The 25,427-nt window shown below is 42.6% G+C and overlaps 1 protein-coding gene across 1 annotated transcript in view; it reads right to left on the minus strand.

Moving 5' to 3' along the window:
- Positions 1-5,442: 5,442 nt before the first annotated feature.
- The window catches only part of bcl11ba (BCL11 transcription factor B a), a 32,889-nt gene continuing 12,904 nt past the window's right edge, over positions 5,443-25,427 (minus strand). Inside the window, exon 3 of the mRNA XM_005746128.1 lies at positions 5,443-7,738. Coding sequence (XP_005746185.1) covers positions 5,739-7,738 — 2,000 coding nt within the window. The 3' untranslated portion in view covers positions 5,443-5,738. The remainder of the gene's footprint in view (positions 7,739-25,427) is intronic.

The raw sequence follows: 25,427 nt of genomic DNA on the forward strand, positions 1-25,427 counted from the left end.
TGTGTGTGCGTGTGTGTGTGCGTGTGTGTGCGCGCGTGTGTGTGCGCGCGTGTGTGTGTGTGTGTTAGTCACATTTTGTCAAAAAAGTTTCTGCTTTTCTTTCCGACCAGATGTTCCAGAGACAAACTATTCACATCAAACACAGATATCTCCGTAATCTCCACTCGATCATCCTCGATTAATTTTATGTCAATTAAACCATTAATTAAATCACGATTGTTCAATGTTTGCTTGGGAGGCCTTGGAATTTAGGCATTATTTTGCCTGCAATGCATGCCTGTGTTAAAATGAATGATTAGATTTTTAATCTCTTTCCTCAGCAAGCCTTCACTCCTTCCTTTTCTCCGTTTCTTCCCCTCTTATTGGGTCTCATTACTTTGCTTTCACTGTCTTTCTCTTGGCTGGGATAATCCCCCCTGTAGGGGACTTCAAAGTGCAGGCCGGCCAGGGAAAAGCCTTAATTACCCATTTGCCTTGAAACTCAAGCCAAATCACAACTCGCTTGGGTCTGTCCAACGCCGCATTCCTACCTCCCTCGGTCTAATTGTGGGTCTGGATTTCTTTTTCACCCTCTTCTCTGCTGTGGAATTGGAAAGAAGAAATTAAATCAAAATAAGAGGGAAAATGTAAAAATTTTGAAGCAGGTGATGAGAGAATTAATGACCTCATTTTAGGGACTGATTTTCCCCGTGTGTTGCCTTTCTAAGAAGACGGAGAGGCTGATGCACACATGTATTATCTTAGCAGCTATCGTGTAGATTTTTGTATTTTCATTGTAAACGCTGCCACTCACAGTCGCAGGAGTGCAGGGCTTTGAGACGGAAACAACAAAACGATCTCCTCTTGTCTGGTTTGCGCTTCTTTTATTAGAAAAACAACACTTCCTCTGTGTCTTTGAATGCAATTTAATTACTCTGACTTGTCATTTGTTCACTGTCGTATCTGAAACATATCGAACCTCTGTGATTGATTACAGGGTTCAACATTTTAACAGGTAGCAGTGCCACCTCTTGTGTGGCAGCAAGAGAAAATATGGTTATTGTCAAATTCGATGAATAAACTGGATGTTATATTTTCACTGAAGGTGTACTTGTAGTAATTAAAATGGGGATTGAAGTATGCTCCCACGTTCAGTGATTCTGTTTATATTATCATATTATTAATAAGGTATATGTTTTGTCCACTTTCTTGATAAATAAATGTAGTGCTTAAAATGTTGTATGTATGTATAGTTTATCTGTGAAGGCCTGTTTGTACTGTTTCCACTGTAGTTTTAACTACAGATGCCAAAAATTACACTTGACAACAAAACTAGACTAAATCACAATATACGATTTTTACTTATTGATTATCTTGGTCCAAAAAAATAAATCAGAGCGCCTCTGCTTTCAGTTGGTGTGTGTGTGTGTGTGTGTGTGTTTTGTCAAATTAAACTGAAAAGAGACTGAAATGAGATGAGAGTCTATAACTGTACAGTTATTTATGATATTATCATTTTTCATTATTTACATAATTTTCAGTTCATTTTTAAATACGTTATTATTCATTTAAAATACTATTTTATATGCTGTGATCGTCCAGTGTAATCATGTCGACAGAGTAATAAAGTATATTGTTTAACACTTGATTAAATTAGGTAAAATATTAAAGTTATTTATGAGTTGCACTGACATTATTTTTTATCATGTTGTATAATTACATTTTAAATATTCAATAATGACTCCGTGTGGAAAAAACAAACAAACAAACTTTGATGAGTTGACTGGTTTCAGTGGTCTTGATTAAAAAAGCAGAAGCAGATAGAGGAAGTCTGAAAGTCACGTTTACTGTAATCAGCCAATGGCATCCACAGGCCGGACCTCAGCGATGTAACAGCAGCCTTTGAGTTTGTGTATTTAAATAAAGGAACTTTGAAAACAGCATTACAACCCTACTCCAAATAAGCCCCTCCCCTCTGCTTTCAAACATTATTACATACCAACAGTGACAGCGTCTCACTTCATTCTGCGTTGTATTTTCAGGACTATATTTATCAGTGTGTTTCAGCACAAACATGTGGAAAGCTGCCAGTATGGCATTTTTGATTGATTGTGAATACAGGAAATGTGTGCTATCACATCCAAGCGTTTGCTTTAGCGCTGTGCTCGCTGGCTGTGTTCCTGGGATTGTGGTTTCTGTGGTCCACTGCTGCAGTGCTAATTGTGCGTAGTTGTAATTTACACTCAATGTTTTCAGAGCTTTAGTAAATTAGTTAAGAATGCATGAGAGGCTGATGACTTCATTGTGCTTTTCTGTTGGTGTTTTTGTTATTTGTTTGACTTTTTCCTGTGGTCACTTTGTGTTTAACCAGCTCAAAGAACAAACTGAGACAAACAACCAAAGGATAAAGAAACGTAACAGCTTGTATTTGTGCTCTGTTCTCATGCCGAGAAATATCAACGTGGGAGGCGTGTGCCTGAAAACTGACATGGAGGTCACAAAGGTCAAACAGAACAGCCACGTCCACCCTCTTCCCCAAAACACAGGGAATTCACTGCCAGTGCCAGTTAGAAATCACAAAAAGTCAAAGAAAATGAAAAACAGCGTCATCATAAAAAACTATGTACAACCAATGGAGCAGTAAACAAAACATCAGTGTGTGTTTTTGTCGCAAAAAGGCTGCTTAACAACCTTTATTTGATCCCATTCTGTACAACATGATTCATTACAACAGTACAAATTCATCAGGTTCTGTTTGTCCCACACAGCGAGAGGAGAAACAGGCTGTGACAGCCCGTCGTTGGATTGGGATGTGTCATTAAACGCACCGGCCCCTCTGCATCCCCATATAAGATCAACACATCTTGAGGTACTCACAGTACCCTATTCACAAAGGATGCACATAGTCTACAAGGTTTTTTTTTTTCAGTTTGTTTTTTTAAAAGACAAGCTCCGTAGGAATGACAGCAAGTGCCTACACATGTATTTCAAACCATCCATGAAGAATACTCCATTCCAGAAGAAGAAAAATAGATACAAGTCAGGATTCTCAGTGTGTTTTTTCCTGAAAAAAATGGGACCCACCCTCCACCCTCACCACCCTACTGTCAAATCCAAGTGTGTTACAGCTTAGTATTTTTTTAATTCATTTATTTTATAATTTTTTAATTTAATTACACCCAAGGCAGAATAAAAGTTACTAAAATTGAAGACTTTTACAATTACAGTGACAAAAACAGTTTAAGAGACCCACAATTTAAACTGGACTGTAACGTAAAAAGAATAAAAAAAACAACCTTTTTATAGTCTTGTAAAATGCCCAGGCATTCTCCAATATTACAAATACTGGTATACTTTTACAGTAAACAACAAAAATGTAATATATATTCATATATATTTATATACTAAAACCCCATCACCAAAAGAAAAAAGAACACAAGAAAGGAAAAACAATGTACACGTTGCCACTTTGGCATTCAGAGAAAGTTTCAAAGCAAACCTGAAAGAAATGTTTCAAACTCACATACACACACATATTATTTTTACCCTTGTATCAATACTGTAAACTTATTTTAAGACAGAGTGCACTAAATTCTGATCTTCTTAGTTACTGCTTTTCCTGATTTTTGTCCAGTCTCTTCCCTAACTCTTTGTGTGGCTTTTTGTCCTCTTCTTGACTTTTCTGTTGAGGGACAGACTCGTTTCATATAACTCTCTATATAGGTTTGTGCCTTTATATGTACATATGAATACATATATACACACACAGACACATTGATGTTGTGCTGGGTACTCGTCATTGTAAACTCAGCATTGTTACGTTTGTATTAATTTAGATTTTTCTGTTTAACGGTCACATTACACAGTAAAGTTGATACGTTTTAGCTTTCGTTTAATTTGTTACTTCATAACAAATGTTGCATTTGTCAAAGATAATAAATAGGAAGGTCATTGGTCAAGGCACACTCATGTCAATTTGAACGGCAGTACAAAAACTGTCCCAAATAAATTATTATTATTCTTAATTTACAGTGCCAACATTGGGAAAGACAAGCCTAGCAACCTTGGGCACTTTAGTACCAGGTGATCCCAAGCTCCAGGCCCTTTAGTACATTTCTGTACGTGTGCGTCTGTTGTTCAGAGCTGCGAGTTCGTACACTGACAAATGTGCCATTATGAAGGTGAAAAGGGCTTAAAGAAAACTGATTCATGGTTTTTAAAATAACAACAGGACATGAGGCAAACTGATAAATTAATTTTATTATTTCAGCACTCAACTAACAATCAATAATTTAAATTTCTAAAGAGGTGGCTTCATCAATCAAACTGTACAAGCACTATAATGCAATTTGTCCAAATTGACTACTAATGCAAGTTCAACAAATTGTCATGTATTTTAGCACAAAATGCATAGGGATCTGGCTATTATTATTATTTTTATTATTTTAGAAATAAAACTTTGGGGTCTTAACATCCACTAGGTTGCCAGTGACCTGTTTAGGCTTCACGTGCACTGTTTCTATGTAATTTTTGCTTATGCAAATCTAAATGTAAATTTCTTAATGACCCTTCCATCACAAGATTGCCATCCATGTGTGCCAAATACATACAGATTCCATACAACGTGGAAGAATTGAACCTAATCATAAGATTAAAGAGGACACTTGTGAGCTGGTGGATGTTAAGGCTAAAACTTTAGCCACGTGAGGGGTAAAACTGTCTCTAATGATTACAACCTATGATGAAATAAATGCTTTGCAAGTTGTTTCCCACGGGGCAACACAGGAGTGAACAGGTAAATAAAGGAAAGTAGTACAGTTTACCCTGAGATGTCCCTGTGTTCTCTCGGTCTCATTGTTCTATTTCTTGCTACGCATACTCGTCATGGCTTCGTGCTCTCTCCTAATAAATAACACAGATCATATGGCTTCATGCAAAAGAGTGCATGGGTGTATGAATGTAGATGAGATGGTATTAACACAAAACAAAGGGAAAGATGTTGTAGCGTTGTCGGAGCTCGGCACTATGTACCAGTCAGCAGCTGCCTTACCTATCATCAGCTTCTTGCGGCTGGTTAGGGTGTTTTCATGAGGAGACGGGTTTACGAACCTTGGGATCCTCTTTCATTTTACATTTATCGTCAAATATGACACTCGGTGCTATATATCCAATTATATTGACATGTTTTACAGTCAGTTCATGCTACAATGCCAAAGGATTGTTGTTCGCGTATCACATAAAATAGACTAATTCTAGCATTCTCAGTTAACACCACTTTCAAATTGAAGATTGATTCAGCTTTTCAAGAAATTACACATTTAGCTTAATATACAATTTCCTACAAGAAGTGGCCAAAAAAAAGAGACAAAATGGATTTATGTCCTCTAAGGAACTCTCAGGATATCACGTGGGTTTAAAAAAAACAGTAATGAAAAGAAAACAATAAAAAAAATTCTAATAAAAATGTACCTGCACATGCCAAAATACAAAATCCAATAAATACAGAAATTATTGCACAGTTAAAGGCTCCATATATTTTATAACTCAACTGACGGATTGTTTAAAAACGAATGCCACATAAGGCAGTTTAGACAGCTTCAGTTGATCTCTGTTTTCACGCTTTTTTTTTCTCAGTTGGCAGTTTATTTAATCAAAGACACAATTAAAATTAACCCAAAATTAATATCTTATAAAAAAAGTATCCAGCTACCCCTTTTTGTTATTTTGAAGTCAAAGAGTACGGAAACAGGGAATTAGCTTTAGGCCCTCTCTGTTTGTTCAAGTTTGACCTCACTGGTCATCAAATGTTCTCCATGCCACTTTTTCATATGTTTCTCCAGGGTGCTGTACACGCTGAAGGGCATTTGGCAAATGTCACAGCGATAGACCTCCTTACCAAGCTGGCCATGTGTCTTCATGTGGCGCGTGAGCTTGGAGCTCTGGGCACAGGCATAGTTGCACAGCTCACACTTGTAGGGCCTTTCACCAGTGTGACTACGCCGATGCACCGTCAGGTTGCTACAGTTCTTGAACACCTTACCACAGAACTCGCAGGTGTCGCACCTCCTGCTGTCCTTGGAACTAGGTCGACCTGGACCAGGGCCACCACCTAGATGAGGTGTGCTGCCCCCACTGGCGGTGCCGCTGCGGCCAGACAAACCCCCATCTAGCAAGTCACCTGGAGGGGTTGAGAAGCGCAGGCTGCCATTCTCTGAAGAGTGCTCAGAGGAGGTGGCAAAGGGCGATTGTCTGGAGTCACTGAAGCCTAGAAAAGGGTCTTTGATGAAGTGGCGTGAGGCAGCATAGCCAACCAACCACTGGGAGTACACATTCTCAGAAGGAATGTGGGGTACAGGGGGAATGTCCAAGTCCTTTTCTATCTTGATCCTCTTATTTGATGAGTTGGACAGGGTTGGGCTGGTAATGGGGGTGGGCTTACGGGGGAACAGACCTGAGAAAGAATCACCGGAGCCACAGTTCCGGCCATTAATGGTTGTCCTCTCCTGTTGGTGGTCATCTATTTCCCCAGCCACTGAATCCTCATCTCCAGTATCCCGCTGGCCATCCAGGGCTCTCTTAGAGAAGGGCATCCTTTTACGATTGTCAACTATCAAATTATTGTACTGCTGTATAGAATTGAGCCCCCCACCTTCCACTATCTTCTCAAGGCCAAGGGACGACTTCTCCTCTGATAGAGGTTTAGAACCATTCTCCCTGTTCCGGTAGAACTCAGACTCCATGCTGAAATTTGATTCTGGTCGACTCTCATTCTCAAGCTCCTCTTCCTCTTCCTCCTCTTCTTCCTCCTCGTTGCCTTCCCCCTGGAAATCACCATCACGGTTTTTCATACCCTCACCTGGCACGTCACTGGTGCCTGGTTCTGGGGAGCTCGTGGTGGATAAGCCATCATCTGAACGCCCCGTCAGGGATCCAGCCTTGTGCATGTGGGTCTTCATGTGGCGCTTCAGCTTGCTTGCCTGAGAGCAAGCGTGGTCACACAACTGGCACTTGTATGGTTTCTCTCCAGTATGGCTGCGCCGATGTACCACCAAGTTGCTCTGAAACTTGAAGGTTTTACCACAGAACTCACAGGACTTGATCTTGTTCTGCGTCTGGGGAGGGGTGGTGCTGTTTGGGGGCATTGGTGGCAATGGAGGAGTGCTCAGAAATGGCGATTTTGGCCCAGGCTGGAAGGGATTAGGGTTTAGTAGTCGATGCATAGGGTTAGGCCTGTTGGGTGATAATGGTGGTGTGGTGCTGTTAGTGTTCCCTGCTAACTCTCGTAACCGCCTGGAGAAGTCCATAGACTGGGACTCCATGGCCATAGGTGTTAGCCGCATCACCCTTTCAAAGGCACTGGGGTGCTGGGAGATGAGGCCCATTTCCTCTGCACTAAGGCGTTCCAGGCGATGGGGGTCCAGGTGATGGCGGGGAGGTGGAGTGACAAATGGAGGCGTACTGGGGAGACGGTTCTCTACAAAGCCTGGAGGAGGTTCACGGAGCAGGGGTGCTGTCATCCTCAGTAGGTGGAAAGGGTTGTTATCCCCTAGAAAGTTGGCGAGGGGGGACTGTGGGATGGAGTCGTTGCCAATGGGTGGAGGCATAGTGAGGCGTGGGGTGAGGGTTGCGCTGGAGGGGCTGGACTCCAGGTAAATGCGAATGCCGTGGGTGTTCTGGGCATGCTGCAGCAGGAACCAGGCGCTGGGAAAGGGTTGCTTACAGGTGGTACATGTATAGCTCGAGGGCTCATCCCTTCCACCTGCAACAGACACAGAAACAATAAATTAAATATGTGAGCACAGATTCTTTTCTGTGAGATAGGCTACATTAATGTGACCTCATTCATGATTTTAATTGATTTTAACAATAACTTTTTAAAAATGTGTCCGCGTTGTGTAAAATTTTCTTGGCTGGAAGGCAGTGAGGTGCTGGAGTGTTTTATATTCTGCTTCGGACTGCTACTAGCTGCAAAGACTATGGGTACTCAGCTTGTCACATAAATTCTAATACTAATCATGTTTTGACAAGTGCATTTCCACAGTCACATTAGATCAGCACACACTCAATCCATGTACCAAGAGGTGCTCCCTTAGTCCAGGGACTCTCTCACTAACAACTGCTACTACAGTGTACTATATGTGGCTGCTGTGTGTTTGATAGATAAACCGTTATGTGTGTAAGCAGGCTAGATGATTTTCTCCAAGGATGACAGAAATAAATTGGCTAAAGTCATATTAGTTAGGACAAGAATACTCATAGACAGAAAAATAAAATCATGTGTTTATCTGAATAAACTAATCTAAATCCTCAGTGTTTTATAACGTGGAGCAGAAAACACTACGTTGTGATGGATTTCCTGTAACACTGAGCAGTCCAAGATTTGTTAAACCCTATTTAGGGCTGAACCTTATGTATTGACTGTGTAGCTGGGCAACAACCAAGAGGCAGCGATAGCTGATGATAACACTTTTTCTTAAAATTATTTTATAATAATCATAGTTAATAAATGGTAAATTGACAAAGTAGGTGAAGTTGTATAATTCATTACTTATATTTATTATGTGTTAGCAAAATGACAAATCTGTCAGTCATGCAGCAGAAATTAAGTGAAAAAAATAAAGACAGAAAACCACAAAAAAGAAACACACACGTTAAAATCAACAGATTTTCAGAAGAAACCTTGTTTTTTAATTTTTTAACAGATTTGAGTTTCAAATATTAAAGAACCACTGATGTGCCATATAACTAAATCCAAACAGCAAACCTTACACACAAGTACAAACACACACAGAGATAATGGTAATTATACGCTTGTTCTTGTATTCAGTGAAGTGTTGACCTAGTACACTCATTTCAGATACTGGGCAAAACATATGCTGCTCTAATTGTTGCCCTGTTAGCCTTATTTGTGTGTGTGTGTGTGTGTGTGTGTGTGTGTGTACATGGCCATGACTCTTTTTGGCAGCCAAAGACACACGCACAAAATCACACAGACGCACACACACATATATATAAATACTGGTTCTAATGTAGATGTGTTTTTATCAGACGTCACAGAGAAGCTAATATTTTTTCATTTCACATTTCTCCAGTATAAATACAGTTTTCTCTATTTGCCTGTTTAAAAATATATATTTTAGGAATGTATGAAATGTATTATTAGTCAACATTTTTAAAATTTCTGTGAAACACACACAATATTTAATCTTTTTTTATAAAAATCTACAGAAAGAAAATAATACTTTGTTAGAATTCATCAATTTAATCATTAATTTATTCATTTATATTAAAGAAAAATACTGCTCACCATCTCTTGCTTGCAAAATATTGTGTGTGTGCATGTGTGTGTGTGTGTGTGTGCGTTAAGTGGCTAGAGGTGGAACAGCTGTTTAGCTCCACAGTCCTGTATAGCCTTTTGACTTAATTATAGCAGACCGCACGCACACACACACACACAGACACACACACAATAAAAATAACAGCTCCCCGTGTCTCAGCTTTTGTTGGCAAGTTTCTCTCACAGACACACACACATGCACACACACAGACACACACACAAGCTGTTTTAGTGCTGAATCTTAAGTGAATCTTAAGACCCTTAACACTCAAAAAAAACCACCACCACCTCCAACCCCACCGTCTCTGTTAGCTTGACCCCCTCCTCTTCTGCTGACAGAAGTCATTGGAATGTGTGTGTGTGTGTGTGTGTCTGTGCGTGTGTGTGTCTGTGTGTGTGTGTCTGTGCGTGTGTGTGTCTGTGTGTGTGTGCGTGAGCAAACGAAACAGGGAGCGAGTAATAGAGAACGCGCCATTTCACTCTGGCCGCAGTGGAGGGAGCGGGTCATGGTTTTTGCTTGGGGGAAGTGTGTGTGTGTGTGTGTGTGTGTGTGTGTGTGTGTGTGTGTGTGTGTGTGTGTGTGTGTGTGTGTGTGTGCGCGCGCCCTCCCAGGGGAAAGGAGTCTAACGCAGATGGCAAATAAAGTATGCAGCCTGAGGCGAGAGCACATTATGCTAATTCTAATGTCAGCTGTACTTTAATATACGACTCTATTTAATCACCCCATTATTTCCTATTTCCATATGAAAAAACAGAACGAGCGCGGGAGAGCGAGGGAGCTGCTCATCACTTTATTTGGTAGAATGCAGAGGGCCGTGCTTTATGGAGGGGATGAGAAAACACACTCCCCTCCTCAGCATCTGCACAGATACACTGTGCCTGTGTGTTTGTGTGGAACGCGCACACGCACACGCGGCTTGAGTTACGACCCACTGTACGTCTGTTTACAGTAAGTGTGGGCCGCGTGCTTCAGTAAAGGTTATAGTAGTTCATTTTGAGCACCTAGTTTTGTCCTTTATAGAATAGATTATTTTCCATGACAGATAAACTTTAACTTAGCTGAATTATGTTGCCATGTAAAAAAATAACGTTTGCTTACTTTGCTGTTATTTAACTCGACTTTGCTGGTTTTACGTCTCACTGTTCAGTGTCCATCTGCCAAGACAACACTACCTTAATGTGCTCCTGCTGTTCAAATGCCCTCTTCAGCTGCCAGACAAAAGCAAAAACTGTGTGAAAATCCTCTGACTGCTCTCACCGCAGAGATGCGGGGCAACAGCAGCACTGACACATCACAGGACAAAATAGCATCTTTTGTGGCTTAAATAGACTTCCAGATCGAGAGGGTGTGTTTGCTCTGTGATGTGACGAGAACGAGGGATGTTAGTGTTTCCTGTCTGAACTGGCTTTATTTTAGTGATTTGAAATGATTCATGATGAAATAATTACAGCTGCAGTTTGGTATCCAGGCTCCCAGCCTGTCTCTGCAGATATGCTACAAATAAAATTGGGGAGTGATCCCAAATATCCCCCCTGGAAATGATGCAGCTCATCGTTCACCAGATTGGACGAGTGATGGTGCAGTTTGAGTCGCCTGCTGAGCTAACTTGCAGCTTTGCTTTATTTGTGATCAGATGTTTAATCACGCGATGTAGGCCAATGGGCCATTTTCTTTCAAAAATGACCAAATGAGGTCAAAAGCAGGAAAGTGTACTATTACATCAGAGCCACTGTTGGCCTTACTGTGCAGTAGTGGCAGCTGCATCAAATATGTGACTTGTTTGTTGAAATAAAAAAACAATAAACCTTAATGTAAGTTTTAAAATCGACAGACAACAATAGCTCATATATATGCTCTGGGATCAGTTCATGTTTCGATCACAGGAAACAGAAATAATTATCTTTAAATGTGTAAACGTCAGAGGTGCTGACAAAACTAAGCAACTTAAACTCTCCATTCAAACCCATCCATCCATAAACTCTAAGACGAAAGACGCTGTGTGCAGTCTGGCTCTCTGCCTGTGTTTAGTTTGGCTCACACACACACACACCTTCAGTATGTATAATGTCACATTATTAGACACAACCCTACGGACACCAAATATCATCGACCCAGTGTGATGAGCAGTAAGGAAGATGAATTTTAATATGATTTATTTCCTCTCAAACAAATACGCAGCGATCGGGTCGTCTGGACTGGAAGGATTCTCCCAGTTGAAACCAGTGATAATGGTGTCTGGTTTGTGTGTGTGTGTGTCCAGCGGCACATATGCAGCAGCCACGTTTTAAGTAATCTCTCTTCTTCATTTCTCTTCCCGGGTTCACTTTCACACAGTATAAAACTCTCATTACTGTCAGATTCCAATTTTCACTATGATTCAATTTGCCGTAATTACTGTTGCTGCCGCTAATAAAAAAAAGGGAAGAGTGGGAATGTCTAGAAAAGCAAAGGTGCAAAGGTCAACTGGCAGTTAGCAGCATTCATTTTCATCTCAGTGTATTCATCTGGGGCGGCTAATGGCCCAATTTTCTCCTCCTCGGTCCTCAATAAATATCGCTGGAATTACAGGTTAAATAGCCAAATTAAATCACAGCTATTACAGTTGAAGGAGGGAGGAAGAGATGTACAATTAAAGCAGACGCACGGATCAACACAAATGTGTGCGATAAATGCAGTGAGTGTCAGCCGAGGCTGTAAGGATTATTGTGTCCTACAAAGATCCTTTTCCTTTATGGCGACACAGAGTCAGACTCGTCTTTCCAGTGTTTTCTATCCTCTCAAGCTGCAGCTATTCCTTTGCTTTTCTTATATAGAGAAAAATATCAAATGAATTTTACTACAACTGCAGTTAAATGTCAGCAATACCAGCTCCAGTCGCCCCGCAACTTTATAAGATCAAAGTAAAATTCCTGGATCGGAGCAAATTCCCGCTCCACCCACCCCTGCTTCTGCTAAATTATTTTTATCCTCAGTGGGGTTACATTTCTATCCCCACCCTCTGATTTTTACACTGCAGCACAAACAATACTCAAATCAGAAATTGACTTTAAATTGAATTTCAAATTGAATTTCCGAGCTCACGAGGGCAGACTCGGAGATCACGTTCTGACTTTGCACTGTGCCGTCAAGCATCGCTGTTTCAATGTATGTAGAAACGCAAAGGATTCAGAGCCTGACAGAAAAGTCCTGGAAACATTCCTTATGAGTCTAAACTGCACGTTGGATAATCTGCATCACTCACAAAATGAGATCTGTAGCTTCTAACTTCAGCTTATTGAGCTGCAGTTATGCACCGAGGCTTCTGTCTCACAGCTCACAGGTAGAAACGTCGCTGAAGGTTCCTGAAGAAATTTTATACACACAGTTTGTTGACTTTGCAAGTGATTGAGCAGCCACGCTCAGTGTGAAAAGAGTTTCCCCATCCTCGACTTAATTCACTGCACCACTCAAAGTTAGAGCCTGTGGGCCACGATGCTGTAAAACACATTTCAGAGCTCAAAGTCCAAAAGATTCTGTCCACAGATTTGCAGATGAGGGTGAAAGAGATGATGTTCTGCAGCAAAGCAGAAACAATCAATGCACGCTGTTTCTTTATTGTTTTATTGTGAAAGACCAAATCTAGCCTTTGATGTTCTTGCAAACTGCACCCTGCATATATGGCTTTATAAGTATTTACACACACTGAGTGACTGAAATAACCCGCGGCAGGTTTCACAAAGATAGAGTAGACTGGTATGCAGCGTCAGGCCAGTCTTCATTTTGCTCATAGATAAAACTAATGCAAATTAGGCAGCTTTACAAAAATAAAGATAAAGTAATTTTAGGCCTAAAAGTTTCCACTCCACTTCACTTCATGCTAACTCAAACACCTAATGTTATTCGTTGCAATAGCAATTTCTGCAATAACCTAAAAAGAAGAACAAAGAAGGCTGATCTGAGGGGAAAAGCTCCCTTCATAAAGTGTGATTCATCATCTTTAGCTAGTTTACTTAAACCATCATCAGGAAAAAACACCGTTTGTTCCATTGTAAAGATATCGTCCTCCCGATGTCTTCTTTGCCATCATGTTTGAACGTTCAACACCTAAACATGGGTTTGTTCGAGCCACACGCTGCTCAGCAGCAGAAAATGTGCCATTTCAATAAAGGTCCAAAGATTTTGATTTCTCTTAAAAGCTTTCCGTTTACGTGTTAACAGGAACAAAATAACACATCGACCAAATCCAACCACGAACTCTGACCCGACAGTTTAGAACAACCTGGTTGATTTTAACTTCACGAGGTTAAGCAGCCGTTTAACACGTTTGTTTTACCTTTGTGAGGCTTTTCCACACCAAAAAGCACGAAAGCTGTGACGAGTCGGGAGCGCAGGGACTCTGTGTGTGCATCTGTGTGTGCATGTTCTCCTCTTGGCCTTTTGTCCCACTTGTAAAAAGTTTCCTGACATTTTTTTGCATACTTAAGCTGCGTTATTATTCTTCCATGGTGCCCCCTGACCTCACACACAGAGCTCTCCTCCTGCACGGCCGATTCACTATCATAGCATGGCAGCAAAGCAAATCAGGCACCGTGTTTGTCCACTCTTACACGTGTGGACACTCTACATACCTCACTGTCACGGTAGAGGACACTTTTTTCTCTAAACAGGTGTTTATTTGGTGTGTGTGTCTCCAGCCAATGAGATTGTTTCAAGTGGTGCAGAGTTAAAGTGTTCTGCTAGTTTTCAATGACGTGTGCAGAGTGCAGCTTTTTTACGCCGTCCACCATGTGTCCATAACTACAATCACAACAACACCACAGCAGCAGCTGTAATCAAATCACTTTAACTGTGCAAATATGAGGACCTGTTCTTTTCTCCAGCATCAACCTTTAGTAGTGACTTTGTTGGACTGACTCACCACAGATGCTGGTGGCTAAAGACCCAAAGTCTAAGCTCTTCCTGCTGTCAGCCTACACGCTCAGCCGGGTGATTTGATTTGTCCAAAGTGAAACACTAAATGGAAAGTTTAGTGCTTGGTTTAGATTTTGTGCTAATTTCATAATAAGTGATAGCCTTAGTTCATGAACTGGTGATAAAAACGTCATTTTTTTTGGAGACTCTCAGAAACAATTTTCTCAGCTTATTTGTACGAGCTGCTTATAACCAACTGTTTTCAGTAACAACACTTTGGCTACGTCCTCACGTACACGGGTGTTTTTGAAAACTGAGATTTTCCGTTTCCGTTTTTTTTTTTAATCCCGTCCACACGTGCGGTTTTGGAAAAATATCTCCGTCCACATGTAAACGCTAAAAACAAAATGTTGGCCAATCAGAAGCCTGGGAGGGAATGGCTAAACAGGGTTTTGTACCCTCACAAAACCTGAAGTACTTCTGAAAAGTTTGTGTTTTTCTGGAAAAGCAGCTAATTTCGTGATACTTTTCAAATGTTAATAACAAAAGACAGTATTTGGCTGTCTCAGGAACTTAGGAATAAATCAAATGCATACAGGGTACATACATTAAATTTAAAAAAAATTAAATTTATTTAAAACCGACGTTGTGAGAACGTCTGTGAAGTTCACGCTGACTCCAGTAACTGTGTGTATATGTGTGTAAAAACTGCCGATAGATTAACAGCAACAATATTTTCTCTCCTTCTATTGTAGAAATTAATCTCATGTAAACAATAACACACCTTTGACATTACGTGAGTAAATCTCTGTTTTCCTCGTCCACACGTAAACGTAAAAACAGAGTTTTTAAAATCGCAGTTTTCAGTGATCGACAACGCCGTGTACGTGTGGACGAAAGGCCCAAACGTAGAAGTGACACGTATGTATATTTGAAGAGGCAAACCATGACTTTTACTGTATCACTGTTTCAAAGACTGTACTCAGCTCTCAATAGCTGGGTTGTTTTTCCCAAATACTACATGAGATTACTGCAGTCACTGCTGTAAGTAGCTGGAGGAGCCGTGTTTTGCTTAAAAAGCAACACCTCAAAAGTCCAACCTGACAGTTGGAACAAAGTGCATCGACATCCAGAATCAACATTATTTAGACACTGCTGCTCTCTGTTCCCTCACTCTGTCTCAGCATGTGCTGAACTTTAGCATTACCCCATCTTCTCTGCACGTTATCCAGCCAACAAAGGATTATGGTTGTGCAAGGTGTGTGCACACAAATGTGTATACAAGCCGTGCACTCATGACAAATCAAGGAGGGGGTAGGAGGGAGGGGGCTTTGACATTCTTGGGATGTTAAAGGAAGGCTTAGCTCATCACAGCCAAATTAGAATGCATTTAGCTCATTAGGGAAGTGGAGCAGCAGTGAGAGAAAGAAGAGGACAAAGACGAGATGCTCCGTCCCTCTCGCCACATGACAAGTGGTCCTGTAGTCAAAATGAGGGGGTGAGATGCAATCCAAAACAAACTGCTGCAGCAAGCTGTGTGTGTGTGTCCCTGTCTCTGTGCCCTGTTAACAAATTAGAGGGATTACCAGAGGAGAGTGCCAGAGCATACCAGCTAATCCCACACACTGGCCCGCACCACTGCACCTGGGGAGCGCGCATGAAGCTGTGTGTGTGTGTGTGAGGAAGAAGCTGTCACCAATAGGCTCTACACAAGGCTTCATCCTGCCCAAACACAGCCTCTGAAGCCTGTGGGGGGTGCGCCTAATCCTGGACACACTCATATGCACATGGCATGGAGGAGCACCTGATACCTGTCACTCTTTCAGCGTGTGGACTTTGTGTTTACAGTTGAAAGCAAGCCGGGACCTTACAGGAGCAAGGATGATCTGGCAAGTGGGAGGTGCACTTAGATACGTGGTTAACTGACAGAGTACAGATGTGTAACTCTCCAGGACAACAGCTGATCCGTCCGTGTCTGTGCTGCTTCTGCTAAACGGAGAAACAAGAACAAACATGTTTGCATTACTTAAAAAAATGCCCAGTGCTCAGGATCGTGGAGAGTCTGGGTTTTGTCTGTGGAGGTGAAGTCATCGACATCTTGTCAGGTGAAGACTTGGTTTGGTTTCTGTAGCCACAATAAAGAAACGCTGCCACGAGCTTGATTCCACTAAGACGGCAGTCCAACACATTTTTGGAACCCCTCGCCATCTCCTCTATGTCTCCCTGTCACCTGTCCCGTCCAAATCCCTCCCCACCCATCCTCCACCTCCTCTTGCACACTGCCAAGTGGGAGTCTCCTGGAACACACAACACACACATATGCTTGCAGCTCCGTCCAAGACTATGATGTAGCGGCGCACCTCCTGTTTGAATAAGACATATTACAGCTTTGCCTGACACCAGCAAGAGAAGAATTTCTCTCTCTGTTGTTCTGGTGCCTTTCTCCCTCATTTCATCACAAACCAGGTTCATGACTTTAACACTGTTCCTCGTGATCAGCTTCACCTTTTCACCCACCACAGCGTGGTAATCTTTAGCAGCTATTTAAACGTCTTCTCCCCTAAAACAGACATATTTGACTTGACCAACTTAATCTGTGGACGCAGAAGCAGAAGTACAATAGGGGGTTAATGGTGGAGGAGTGTAGACTGGGCTTTGAATGTTTTGGTCAGACTCCACTTGTTTATACAGAAACAGCAGTGAGAAGTAGGAGCAGGAAGGAAAGTGGGGCAGGTCGAGAGCAGATCCAGACCAGAAGGGGGTTAGGGGAGGACATGGATGGAGGGATGATGAGACAGGTCTGTGCTGGAGGCCCTTATAAGGGCTACATGACTGGAGAGCTCCGGAAAGGCTGCGTTGTTAACGCTCAAGTATATACCTGCAGGCAGGGGGGCCCATTATATAATGTAGCAGAGTCATACTGATTCATAGCATGCAGTGATTTCAATTTCATCCACCAAGTGAGCCCAGAGCCTTCCAGGATACACTTACACCTGCTGGTGGCATGCTCCGAGTGAAATCTTATAACGGAAAAAAGGCTAAAAGGCCAAAATGCGCGTAAGTGAGCTGAAACATAACAACTTTAGTTTGTGGCTGAGATGCCCCCGAGTGGTGACTGGGTGGATCGTAACAGTTTCACATGTCTGTATTCAAAGCACATGAAAACTAGTTTAACTGCAGCTTAGAAAATCTAACAATCACCACGTGACTTACACAGAACCAGTTACGACAGACAGTAAACTGGTCGGCCATCTGTGAACAGCTGACATGGTGTGACTGGTTGTTACCATCAACACTGGTTAAGTGCTAAAGTACAGCAGCTTGTTAGCTCAAGTGTTTTGTAGGAGGAATGCACGACAGCCAAACATGTATTTTAGTAGTTAGTCTTGTACCAAAGCCAGGCCGCATTTACTTTGTTTTTCGTTGCAGGTTAGCATGAAGAGAAGTCTGAACATCAGCTAACTTACAGAAGGAAAAGGAAACTGAGGAAAACTATCACTCAGTGACAAAGTTTCATTACCTTAGAAACTGAATGATTCCTCCTGCCATTCCCAACGCCCACTGACTTTAGCCCCACGTTAACAAACCTTTCATTCATACTAACTCAGACCCTGTTATTCATCCTTCAGTTGGAAGACGATGTGAGTCCTGTAGGTGTATGTCTGCATCTATATGTGAGGTTTGTATCAAAGCCCGAGCAGCTGTTTTCTCTCTTACAGACACTATACAGGACAGAGAATCAGAAGACTGCGTGGTTAGAGTTGGTTGGTGTGAGCCATCCTCATTAGACTGAAGTACGGACCATTTCGTTCAAGGCTGCTGGTTCTGCTCTGCTGCGAGTGTTTTTGTGCATGTGAGGGCTTTATCTTGGTTTTGCTAGCACGATCGCATCAGGACTCACTCGGCACATTTCCCACGCCATTGAAGCTCCTCGTTGCAGCCAGTTTAGGAAGTCCACACAGGTTAAGGCCACCTGTCACACGTTATCCACTGACCACCCACAGCTGAAAAAATCCCTCAGACACTGCAGTTTTTGTCAGTGGGGGTCAAATAGCATTTAGATGCCATAGTAGTGTGCTGTGGGGCAGGGGTAGCAAATGCATGGACAAGCCCTTTGATGATTAGACGGGGTGTGAGGGAACACCTGCCAAATTACAATGATCTCACATGCCTTTAATTTGCCAAACATTAAGTGGAGAAAAAGGGGGAATTTAAGGATCCTGCAGGATCACAAACACAGGAGTGCATATGAAGGTGATCCTAAAATTAACGATCCCAGTAACTCCGTGCACGAGAGAGATTTAAGTAACAAGATGGGCTTTTATTTTGAAGTGCCAGTGCAGAAGGGCCAGAGAGAAACGCTGAAGAAAAGATCTGCCTGTTTCTCATCAGAGGGCTGCTGCCAGTTATTGGCCTACAGCCAGCATTGTTTACTTGGCCGGCCCCCTCAGCCTCACTCTAAACACCAAATTATCCCAACAATTGGCAATTTTAGTCGAACCCACAGGTAAGAAAGGCCGCTCCTACGGAGGAGATGCTCACATGTGCTCTTGCTGCCTAAATAACAACAAATATTTATGAATGCATTACTCGCGTTCCTGTGAAACGGGACGTGGGCTGTTTTCTCCGAAGAAAAACTCCACGTTATTGATTTATTTACAGATTTATTTATTTTTTAAGGAGCATGAGAGATGGCAGCAGCCGAGATTCTCTCCTCCAGCCCTCTTTTTGTTATCTGTGATGTTGCCCAGAGAAATCAATAGAACAACTGTAGCTAGCAAGCTTTGTTTATCCTTTCCTCTAAGTGAATAATTCAGGGGTGTCAGCAGGGGTGAGGCAAAGCTTTGATACAAACGAAAGGGTTTGCTGTTTCTGGGAGGGGGAACTCTAACTCTCTCTTTGTCCCCCCAAAAGTCTGGAGGAGATGAGACACTGAGAGCAGCTAAAGGGTCCAAAGACTGCGAGAGACCACCGCTCTGATTCTGCAGCACTAGAACGTCCCTCACACAAAATAAGTGAGTGTGAGCACTGAAGGCTGAAACACCGGACGGTGTAAGAACAACACAACAAAGGAGAACGTGTTACTGTGGCAGAGGAGCTGCACTAACTGGTTTTAAGGGTTTTACAGGATTTTAAAAAACACAAAGGGAGAAAAGAAAACGCTCTAAAGCTTCTGTTGTGAACTTTCTTTGGCAGTTTTAAAGGAGTGATGCAAAAGTGATGCTAGAAGCTTGAGCTGGTTTATATTTGGGGAATTTTAGGCATACTGGTCAAACTGGCTGCAGCTGAGGAGGAAGAGCAGTTGGAAGGTTGTTGGTTTGATGCCTGCCCGCATGACAAACGTCCTCTGTGGTTCATCCGTCAGTGTGAGTGAGTGAATGAAGCATGTTGTACAAAGGGCCAAACAGCCCGTTTAGCATTTTAGCCTCACAGCTCTTCTGTCTCTGTTTGGAAACACAAGTGCAAATTCATTTAAAGGAGTAGATCCAGGTTTAGGTCACCAGAAGATCTCAGCCTGAACCTAAAGCTGTAGTTGTAGCTTTTAAGAAATACTTCACCTATCCACAAATGCATTTTTCCATATTTCCAAAGTGTAGGTCAGGGTTACCCCCTAACCTCAGAGAGTTACAGGAAAATGCAGCAGCCACACAACAGAACAGCAGCTCTTTAGTTTCTGTCATAAAACACAGGAAAGGTTTAAATTGCTTGGATTATGTGTCCTACCTCCTCATGTAAAGCCAAGGCAGTAAGTATGTGAAACCGGAGAGATTTAAAGCCTTCTAAACAAGGGGATCATCATGTATTTGTCAGGCTATGTCACCCTCAGCTCTGCACACACACACACCTACATGCACACACAATGAGGCAGCAAACATTTACAGCAAAGTGGCTAAACCTCAGCGTCCCACCTTCGCCACGGATGCACAAAAGTCCTCGCTCGCTTGTAATTGAGGTTTAAATCTTTTGCTAACATCCTTCCATCCCTCACTCTTCACCAAACATGGACTGCACCAACACAGGGCCCCTAATCCTTCCCAGTTTAACCAAGTGAGAAATTAGCTTTTGTTAAGTGGTGATTTGGCCAGTGTTAAATGCCGACAGGCTATTGTAGAGAAGAGGGGCGGTCATGAGTCTCCCTCAAACTCAGCAAAACACTTGGATAATCCCATCGTGTCCGTGCGGCTGGACTGGGAATGCTGCTGCCTGCTAGTGAGCAGTGACAGTGCTGGCAAATTATTTTTAGTCGAGAGCTACGCCTCTCCCTGTTTGGTGTAAAAAGGTTTGAAGCATCACTGGGCTGCTGTATATGTTACCTGTCTTTGAGGTGTTGTGTCTGCTTTGCAGCGTGCACATGCTTCCCCGATCCTCCAAAGCCCTCTTGTGCTACCATCCGACTTCACAAAATCAAATCTTGGATGCAGAGTTGCAGCAAAAACCAGCAGTGTCAACGTGACACAGGTGGAGATTCAGATCCTCAAAGCTGGTGAGATAAAGTAGGTTGTTGTGGTGGTGCAGACAAGACAAAGCACAGTGCTGTCTGTGAGACACAGCAGAGACATCCCTTGGTGTCACTCCGAGCAAAGTTGAGCAGTTAATTCAGAGAAGTCTGGGATTACGGGTGTTATGACAAAGCTGGGAGGCATATCCAAACACCAAATATGAATAATAATAAAGTTCTGTTAGACTAAACTGACGCTGACTAGCTTGCTAGTTTCCTATGACCAGCGTCAGCCCAGATGACTCTGCACATTTCAGGCAGGCATATGCTTTACAAATGCAAAAATGCGTCTATGCTTCACCTTTGTTGCTGCAAATTAGATGCAAAAATCCAGTGTCTCATGCTAACGACAAGTTCTTTTATTTATTTCAGCCCAAGTGGAGTTTCCTGTACAAAGTGCGCTTGTGTGGAACACTTTCCAGATACCAGAAATAGAGCTTGACAAATAGGTGAGTGTGGAATTCTAGTGCTATTCTTTCTATTTTTACACTGCAGGGATGCACTTCCTCTCTACAAGTGCATGAATCCCAGCACACTTATCCCACTTTGCTGTATTTAAATTTTAATTACGGCTCCAGCATTGAAGTGATTCTCGTATATTTCAGGCTTGCAAAATTTGAAAGCATTGTCTGCATATTTTGATGTTGCAAAGGCTAAATATATTTTATGGCACTGAACACATAGCATTGAACATGCAAAGAAAACACAAGCATCCGCGTGACATTAATATGTTTCACACTGCTGTGAACTCTTTATGAACCTGGCAGTTTTATCTGCGAGCCCTCTGCAGTGCACCCTCGTGCACTCATGACTAAAGACTGGTCCTTTACCAGCACTGTGACAGTTTCTTAACACAGATCAGTCACAATGTTGGAAAATTACAGATAATTAATTGTGACCGGTGTCACTGAACCTTCCTACACTTCAACTTAACACAAAGTTGATACTGACAGCAAAATTACTGCTGCTGTAATAATACGATAATAAACGGCTGCGTTTGACACGACTACAGAGGTTATGTGTTTATAAAATTGCACACACACAGACACACACACGCACAGACACAGACACACACAGACACAGACACAGACACGCACAGACACACACACGCACAGACACACACACACACACACACACACATTGCAACGACAGAGAATGCCACTGTATCCCTTCCTTGAGGGGCTCGGTGCTCAAATGTCATCAGTCAGTGAACGCACACGCACGTATAGCTTTGCGTCCCGTCATTGTCACCTCCACAAAGCCTTCCAGTCCACCTCCTTCTCTTTCTCGTCTCTCTATTCACGTCTCTTCACAGACTACCTGTCTGACAACAGCTCAGGCACACAACAGGAAACAAAATGATACCAAGTGCTTTATCGCCACCCGATCTGATCTGCCATTGTCAAAGAGGCCAACACGCTATAAGAGAGACTCTCCCATTAACTGAGGGCTTATTCACTGAGAAACCAAGACTTTGCACAGACGATCGGTTCTGTGTAAAGTGATCCTCACAGCTCTGACGACACGTGCAGTGACTGGTCAGCATGTCCTCACCTGTTACCTGCCACAGTTTTCACAGTAACCTCCTATATTTAAAAGTGAAGCACTGTTATTATGTGATAATATTATGAGTAACTGTATGGTTGTATGTCATTGTGAACATGGAATGAGAGCCCTCACTGTCGTGTGAATTGATCTTGTGTCACTCGCACACTGTCAGAGCTGTGACGCACCAAGACGACATTTCACATATTTGTGTTTTTCAGAAGGACCACACATGATTTCAGATTTCAGGACTTGTGCGCTCAATAAAAAACCTAAACAGTGTTTGACATGGAGACTCCTAAAAAGTCAAATCATTTTTAGTAAAGCATCCAGCCTGCGGGTCGACACTAACATTTAATTTGTTGTTGTGTTCAAAGGAATCATGGAAAACATAACGTTTCTCTTCTTGCAGTTTTGCTTGATTTTTGAAGCAAAACATGATGCTTACATTAAAAGCTCAATATGAAAAGCAAAGATGCAAAAAAAATAAATGAATGCTTGAAATGGAGCAGGAAGAAACTAACTGTGAGGTTTGTTGATCCTGAGCAGGTCTGTGGGGAATTCAAATAAGCCAAGAAAGCTTCGAAAATCAGCCTTCGTTCACTTATGAGGATGCTGCTTTACACAGCTGCATTTCTGCAGCTATGAGACAAGCCAAAGAAAAGAGCTGACATCACAACTGTGTCGTCGTTACAGCCTCGACAGACCCGGTCACCCAGGAAAGCTGAGGCCGTGCCGTGGCTTTATTACAGGTAGAGCTTTATCACAATTATATTTACAGATAAAATGTGAAACTGCAAATCAAATTACATCACATATAAAAAAGCATCAAGTCCTGATCAAACCCAGCACAGTCTGAGGAGTCTGCTGTTTGAAATGTAGAACCCAGAGTAAACAATAGACTCACAAATGGCTGCCTGCCAGGCTCTGTGTGCGCGTGTGCGTGTGTGTGTGTGTGTGTGCGTGCGTGTGTGTGTGTGTGTGTGTGTGTGTGTGCGTGCGTGCGTGTGTGTGTGTGTTGTACAGTAGTAGGAGAGGATTTTACTGGAAAGCTCTTTTCACTAAGATTAAAAAAAGAAAAAAGTTATAAGCGGAAAGAGAAATGGCGCCCGAAAAGCAAACCGCACCAATCTGCCGTCTATTCTGCTTTGATAAAGCCCCAAACACAGCCGAACGCTCCACCTTCATCATCTCCACATCCCTTCAGCCTCACTTACACACAGATACAGAGCGCCTCCTCCACCAATCTCATCACAGGCGCCAGGACATCAATTTTTGCAAGTCGCCCAAAATTACCATGCATGAATGCAAAAAAGGCTGATCAGGAGTAATTAACATGGCTTCATATGCAAATTTTATTAATGCAGAACTACAAAGTCATTATGCAAATGAAGGTTTTGCCGAGCCTCTTGACAAATACTCCAGCCATCTCAGCCGGGATGGATGACAAGTCTGCTCGCTCAGTTTAGACTGCAGGGATGCCTGTGTGTTTAAGTCTAGTTAGCGGATTACCACTGGTTAGTGCTGGTGGCTACCTGTGTGTGTGTGTGTGTGTGTGTGTGTGTGTGTGTGTGTGTGTGTGTGTGTATAAACTGTGTGATTAGGGAAGTGGCTAATGGCTAGCAGCAGAGTAATGAACCTGAGATCCAGGGAATGGGGGGTGGGTGGGGGTATGAATATGCATGATGCATACTGGCTTTGATGATTAAAGAAAATTTTAATATTTAAATGAGTGCATGCAAAGTGATTAACAGCAGAGCGAGGCGACATGGCAAAACTCACAAAAAGGGATTTTGAGCAGGCAGAGACGGACGAGGTGCTCCGTTAATGATAAATATGCTCTTTCTTCCTCCGTCTGCAGGTCTGTCCGTCTCACACAGTGTCCACCAGAGTTTCTTTACAAGAAGTGGATTTGATGCTTCAAAGAGAAACACGAGCAAGCTTAAGGTTCAGCAGGGCCCATGCAGGCTTCAGTTCCTTAAACGCGGTGAGTCCGGCAACACGCTGCTTCATCTGGATTCTTATTGGTCTGTTGTCCAAAACGGGACAAATTCAGTGAGACTCAGAGCGCCGGCACGACTCGGTCATCGTTGGCTCTTTTAGTGTTTTCACGCTGCTTTCGTGTCCATTACGGCCACTTTGAGGTAGCAGCACTGTTTGTACCCAACCAGCTGTCAGTCAAAATAAGGAAAATTTAATGTTTAAAATTGATTTTAACATCATTCACGATGATACTAATGTTTGAATATGACGAGCATCCCCACACTACACCATGTTCACTGCACAGCTTTGAATCCCACTGAGACCCATAATGATGTCACTCAGAGCTTGTTGGATAGCATGAATTGTGGGTGTTTGGAGGGTTTTAGCACCGTATGAGTTCCCAGTTAGCATGCAGCATCCAAAGGTCAGTGAGCTGTGAGTACGGCTAGCTGTTTGACAGTCGCATTGGTTTGTCTATTAATGTTAAATAGAGTGTGTTGTTTGACGTGTGTGTGCCAGTGTTGATGCTATTTCCAAATTTATGCAGGGACAAAAAAAATATGAAGAAGTTTATCATGAAACTTCCACCCGTCTTGTGTGGATGTTTCAGGGTGGAAGCTTTAAGTGAAACTGACTGTTGTGTGACCCGTCCACAGCGGACCTCCTCACCCACTCACACTCACAGCCCGGCTACAATCTTCTAGCATGGAAATGAGTCATAATCAGTGATGGCCGGCACTGTGTGACTCATTAAACGCACTTTCTTTACTTCTTCAGTTGTGTGATTCCACACCTCTCTCAGCCTATTAGATGCGTCAGGCCTGTGCGATGTGAAAACAGCCGCGTTCACGTACACAAACCCGAACTAGCCAAAGCACACACACACACACACACACACACACACACACACACACACAGTGGGCAGGAGAGGCAGAACGAGAGTGAGGGAGAGAGCGAGCAGCAGCACAAACCAGAGTGATTACCACTTCAAAAAGGCCGTCGCTCCATCCGAGAGGCCTCCCAGCTTTATTGAAACAATGTGAAAAAACAAGAGCAGCAGGGACCGCAATGCCTCTAAAGTACAGGCTGTTATATCAAACACACACACACACACACACACACACACACACACACACACACACACACACACACACTGCACCGTGTCTTTGTTAAGTCTTTGTACAGTTTCATTT

The sequence above is a fragment of the Pundamilia nyererei genome, unplaced genomic scaffold, assembly GCF_000239375.1.
Source record: "Pundamilia nyererei isolate P.nyererei 1_Seehausen unplaced genomic scaffold, PunNye1.0 scaffold00173, whole genome shotgun sequence".
Lineage (NCBI taxonomy): Eukaryota > Metazoa > Chordata > Actinopteri > Cichliformes > Cichlidae > Pundamilia > Pundamilia nyererei.